The sequence below is a fragment of the Vicugna pacos genome, chromosome 3, assembly GCF_048564905.1.
Source record: "Vicugna pacos chromosome 3, VicPac4, whole genome shotgun sequence".
In the NCBI taxonomy this organism is placed as follows: Eukaryota; Metazoa; Chordata; class Mammalia; order Artiodactyla; family Camelidae; genus Vicugna; species Vicugna pacos.
The window spans coordinates 100,822,289-100,828,500 of record NC_132989.1 but is presented as its reverse complement, the minus strand read 5'-3'; the positions used below and the strand labels follow the sequence as shown (position 1 = coordinate 100,828,500).

Sequence of the window (6,212 nt, the reverse complement as noted above, 5' to 3'; positions counted from 1 at the left end):
GGATAAACTTCATCATGTTGGTTCTTAACCTAGAATGAAATAATTCAGGAAGTTTGAAGGAAATGTATTTCCTCATTTTGGATTTAAGTAACTATAGAGAAATTCTTTTTGGCTTTTCAAAAATATTATTCAGTTTCTACTATTGAATAATTCATAAGGAATTATGATTTTAAACTACAAATATTTGGGGTATAATTATGTTCTATAAAAGGCACACCTATTTAAAATTACTTACACAAAATAATAAATGAAATATAGTCTATATTTACTACATTCCTCCATTCATATAATACAATGCTCTATGATCTGCCAAATCCATCAGAACTTCTGAAATGTAATCTTTTTGGGGAACGACTATGGTGTTGAATCAAAATGAAAAATCATCTTTGCAGGAATGACTAACCATCTATTAAAGGATTTTTGTGGCTATTTAAATGCTGTCTCAGTGGTTTACATCAGCTGTCAAAATTTCCCATTTTCCCATTTTAAATGTGTACACATAAGGCCATATTTTTTAATATCCATTTACACAGAAACAAAATTTGAAAGAGTAATAAAGTGAAAAATCATGAAAGGTAAAAATGGCCAAGACTCAGGTAATGGCTCACTCAGCTTAATATAGATTGGAATTCTCAGAAGAAAAGGGGACCTGAACTTCCCAACACAACCGTTCATTTAGTAAAAATGCTTACCTTACTGGGCACTTTGATAACCATTATACAGTTATCATTAACCCAGTAGGCATTATCCATTTAAGAAATCAGGAAAGGATTTTGACCAGAGGAGGGACAGTTCAGCCACACATAAACACAATGTATGTGTCTTCATTACAAACACACGCACACACACACACTATTTATACATGTATGTATAGATATGTGTGTATCTATGTATATCTATCTGTTTGTATATATGTAGCTCATATATATTATTTATACACATATAATTAATAAGTAATTAAGTGGGAATGTATATAGATTACATACTTGATTTTGGTTTAATTGTCTTCTAATTCTATTTTACAGTCTTTCGATTTCTGGAAAAAGATATTTAACTGGATTAGTTTAGTAATAGTTATTTTTAAAATATCCAATATTCAATAATTTTCCTAATTATATTGCTAGCTACACATACACACACACGCAAACACACACACACACATATAAAATCACCACAGTTGATTTAATTATTTTTATTTCACATATTCTCTCAAAGTCATTTTTATAAAGAAATGTAAGCCGATAAAAGTTATATACATCTGACTTCATTATATTTCATATTCTGTATACCTTGCTGGGGGAAAAGATAAAGAAAATTCATAAACAGTTAATGACATGAGGTAAAAAGTTAATTATATTTATGTATAAAGCGCTTCTGGAGCCAGTAAAGTAAGAACACATGGCCAGTTTAAGGACAGGGAGACATTAGCACTGAATCTTTAAGAATGAATTGAGATTTATAACGTAGAAAATGGAGGACATTTCTGTTTCCATCAAGCATATTCACTGTATCAAACAATATTTATGATGTTTGTTTTTAATGGGTACTTATGCGGATATAATTAAACCAGAGTGAGAAAGGAGAGAAAATTGGTAATATTGTTCCAGGGCACTGAAGTGAGTCATTTTTAGATTTTTAACTCAAGTTCCTTTTCTTTGTGATCCACTACCAGAATGTAATTAGGTAGTTTAATCATGTTTTTCCTACTTAAGGAATTTACATTCAAAATTCCAATTTAACTTTGAAAGACTTACTGAATGGTTTCCTCTTAAAGCCCAATAAAATTATATTTGAAAAGATTGAACAATTAGACCCTGTGTCTGCACAATAATTTCCTCTTGCTATTCAATATCACATTGCAAAGTGTATTATTATTGTTGTTGTTATTATTATTATCATGTGTCAATTTTGAGGTCATTTTTGACTCATTCTGTCAATTGACACAGCCCACCCCGGTACCCTCCTACTCCCTGAAGCCGCTGGTTGCCGTGACAGAACACAACCTGTCTTTCAACAGACTTGTGGAAGAAAGCAAACTGATCCCACGCATTTTTGAAGCAATTCTGGAACATCAGGAGAACATTCTGAGTAACATCATGCAAAGTGTGATTGCATTGCTCAACAATCTGGTTGCCTGCAAAGATTCAAAGATGAAGCTCCTTTATGAACAAGGACTGGTTGGTCATGCCTGTCGCCTGTTCCCCAAAACTGCCACACAGTGCTTGGACGTGGACAACAAAAATAGCAAGGAGACAGCCGCCGCGCTGCGGTTTTCCCGGCTTGGTATTTTGCACGGCAAGCTGACCTCCCTCTCCGCGGTAGTGCGGCTGGCGCTGCAGGCTCCGCAGTCCGGCTCAGGAGGGAGCCTTCCTGCCGCCGAAGACTTGCTGCTGCTCAGCAAGCCCCTGACAGACCTGGCCAGCCTGCTCATCCCGCTGCTTCCTAACGGGGATCCTGAAGGTTTTGAAGTTTTGAAGTTTGAAGAGTTTTTGTTTTTTTTTAATAAATACATAAAAGTTTAAAGATCTGGATCTCAAAGGCACTTGACACAGGAATGGTTCAGTGTGTGCCCCCCAGCATCCCAAGGAGGGGGCAGGCAGCAAGTGGAAAGGGCACCTGGGGAGCCCCACTAAGGCCTCCATCCGCCAGGGGGTTTGGGGTGGGGCCCACTGCTCCTGTTCCTCCAGCCTGGCTCAGAATGGCCCCCTGGCTCTGGAGAAGAACGGGCAAGTACCTTACTGACATTCAGTTATGTATAGGTTTTGCTCAGTATGAGCTTTCAAACACTTTTTATATCTGGGCAAAGTAACTGGCACGGCCCGTGATCAGTATATAGCTGCAAATTTGGCCGTAAGTTAGTCTGTTCCAAGTAGATCAAGAGATACACGACCAGAATGTGGGAGACTGCGTGCTTGGCACTGTGCCCTGAAGAGGGGGAAATGAGGCGGGCTGGTTGTCTCCAACGCCTCTCAGTGACTCTCAGAGTAAGCGCAGAGATTCAAAGCTTCAGTTCAAAATATTACTGATGGCCTTAAACATTTCTTTCACTTTGGCAGCTGCAGCGTTGACAGAGTTAAAAATCAGTTAACATCATGGCCTCTGTAAGTATGTCAAGGGAATGTGATGGGATTTATTAGGAAGGAATGAGTCCCTGTGAAATTAGATACAAAAACATGTGTGTTCTCAGGTGAACGTGTTAACTGGAACATGCACATGCACATGGCCCTTGGCTTTCCTTGTTAGGGGCAGAAGCTCAGCTGCCTTCATGAGGCTGACAGTTTGCTGCTTAGTGTCTGGATGAGGCGTTTTGGTTGTTGTCACTGCTTTCCATACTGGCCACACTGGAGAAGAATCCCGGCAATGCTGAATGTCTTTCTTGCAGTGAAAGGTGTTTCCCTTCTCTAAACCTGACCCAATGAAGAGCCTTCTCTGTTTTCTACTCATGAAGACGTGATGAGAGCAAAGGAGACTAGACCAGGAGTGGGTGCTCTTTTCCTATGCGTTTCTAGCTGCCCGGTATTCTATATCCTCCTGTTAAGTCCAGTTAGTCTTCAGCAATTTCTAAAATAAAATTTAGCTCAGTTTTTCTTACAGTCACCCCAGTGATTGCCCCAAGTAGGCACCAGATTGAATTCTACCATGTCTTATAGATAACTGTTTTCCTTAGATTTCTTATTAGTTGGTTGCCCTGTGAACTTAGCTCTCAGCTCTCAGGAGTTCAAGATAATACATTGTTTTAGAAATTATCTAGCCTTTTTTTTTTTTTTGGCTTTGTTTGGTTTCTTTTTCTCCATATTTATTGATGTATAATTGACAAACACAATTGTATATGCTTAAAGTATATAACATGATGAATTTATATATGTATGTGTTGTGACATGATTACCACAATCAAGTTAACACATTCATCACGTCACATAGCTGCTTTCTTATGGATTGAGACAAGTTAAGATCTACTACTCTCTTGCAAACTTCAAATATGCAATACAGTATTATGAACTATAGTCACCATGCTGTACATTAGAAGGTCTAGAACTTACCAGATAACTCAAAGTTTGTGCACTTTTACCAATATCTCTCCATTTTCCCCATCCCTTCGTCCCTGGTAACTACTATTCTAATCTTTAGTCCATGAGTTTAACTTTTTTAGATTCCACATATATGTGAGATCATACAGTATGTGTCTTTCTTTTTCTGGCTTATTTCACTGAGCGTAATTCCTCCAGGATCATCCAAGTTGAAAATTGCAGAATTTCCTTATACTGTTTTAAGAGTGGAAGTGATGATGCTTCCAGATTCTACATTCAAAGCAGAAGCCTGGCAGATTTTTTTCTCTTTTGCATTCCTGGAATAAGCCCACTTGTAGATTTTATTATTTATTAATATTTTGTTTAAAATTTTTTTCATCTGCCTTTATTAGATACTTTTTTTTGGTAAAGTTTCATTCTTAAGGTACATTTCAGGTTTTGGTATCAAGGTTTTCATAGTTTCATAGAGTGAAATAAGATGTGTTTCTTTTTTTGTTGCTTGTCTCCTGGAATACAGAAAATAGAAAACTGATAATTTGTTCTCAGAGGAGATTATGGAGAGGATGTGACTACCGGATGATTTGTGAGCAGGACCAAGACAATCAGAGCTTCTTCACCCCAACCCCCATCCTTGGAATGAACTGTCCACCCACCATTGCTGTAGCCAGAGCCATTCCACAGATGTAGCCTTGAGAAAGTAGTGTGTTCTTAAGACCATCTGGACTGTTTATGTGACTGAACCTAGTTAAGGCCTTTATTTAAACATTTAAGATTCTGGTGGGTGGGTGCAGAGATCTGCTTGTCTTGTGGCTGCCCAAGAAAAACCTCCTTTGTAAGTTCTCTTACTTCTTAAAACTGCCATCTACCAATCTGGAGTGATCTGCCTCTTTCTTCAGTGTCCCTTTGTCTCTTTTCAGTATCTTTCTGTGTCCAGAGGCCAAGCAAATATTTGTCCTTAGAAAAATATCTAGAATAATACTTAGGATATCTTGAAGTTTAAACCAGTAAATCCTTTTGAGTCAGGGATTTTCCTCAAAAAACTTTTATTTAATAAGTATGGGAATAGACAGTTTTTTGTTTTTCTTTTTATATCACTGTTAAATTCTATTTTTCTAGGAATCTGTCCAACCATTTCATCTAAAATGCCAAATTTATCACCATAAAATTTTGCATAATTAACTTATTTTTGTTAGCAATGTACCTATTCGTCATGATTCCTTTTACATGCTTATGTAACTCTAGTTTTCTGTTTTTATCTCCTAATCAGTCTCTCTTGCCTTATTTTATCAACTTTTAAAATAAACTAAGTTTATCTTTTAAAAATATTCTTTATTCTGTTTTCCTATTCTACTGATTTTTACTGTTTACTATGTATTAATTACTCCCTTCCTTCTAAATGCTGACCTTGACTTGCTGTGCTTTTTCTGGTGTCACACAATAGAAGCCTGTTTCACTAAGTTTTAGAATTTCCTCTATTTTAACATTGCTACGAGTAATTGTCTGTCCCCAACATTCTTATGTTGAATCCCTAGGCCCAAATTATCGTATTTGGAATGGCATCTTTGGAGGTAATGAGATTTAGGTGAGATCACAAAGGCACATCACTCATGATGGGATTACATGCCCTAATAAGAGACACTGGAGAGCTTGCTTTCTCTTTCTCTGCATCAGGTTAGCAATCAGCAAAAACAGGCAGCCATGCCCAAGTCAGGAGGAGAGCTCTCCCAGGGGACGCAACATCTTGATCTTGGACTTCCCAGCCTGGAGAACTGTGAGCCATAAATTCCCGCTGTTTAAGTCACCAATCTATGGTGATTTGTAATGGTGGTCCAAGCTAATACAAATGCATACCCTTAAATCAATAAATTCACCTTTAAGCGCTGCTTTAAGCACACTTGACAAGGATTGATTTTTTTTTTCCTTCATTAATGAAATCTTCATTCATGTAACAGTGTTTTCTAGTTTTCATTGTGATGTATTCTTTGGCCCATGTGTTATTTTAAAGCATATTTAAATGACTGTGGATTTCTCTATATCAACTTCAACTCTGTCAATTAAAAAATATTGGAAGATAGGCTGTTGTATGTATCCATATTTAAAATTGTGCAGCATTTCTGATGAATTGAATTATATACTGTCTCTGTTCATATGGTATGATATTCAAACACTAAAATCTATTATGTC

At 37.0% G+C, this 6,212-nt stretch overlaps 1 protein-coding gene across 1 annotated transcript; it reads left to right on the top strand.

Annotated features, from left to right (window-relative positions):
- Positions 1 to 581: 581 nt before the first annotated feature.
- Positions 582 to 2,522, top strand: LOC102545511 (serine/threonine-protein kinase ULK4-like). Its single transcript, XM_006199678.3, has 2 exons — positions 582 to 596; positions 1,947 to 2,522. Exons 1-2 carry the CDS (start codon positions 582 to 584, stop codon positions 2,520 to 2,522), a joined length of 591 nt encoding a protein of 196 aa, XP_006199740.2.
- Positions 2,523 to 6,212: the final 3,690 nt, after the last annotated feature.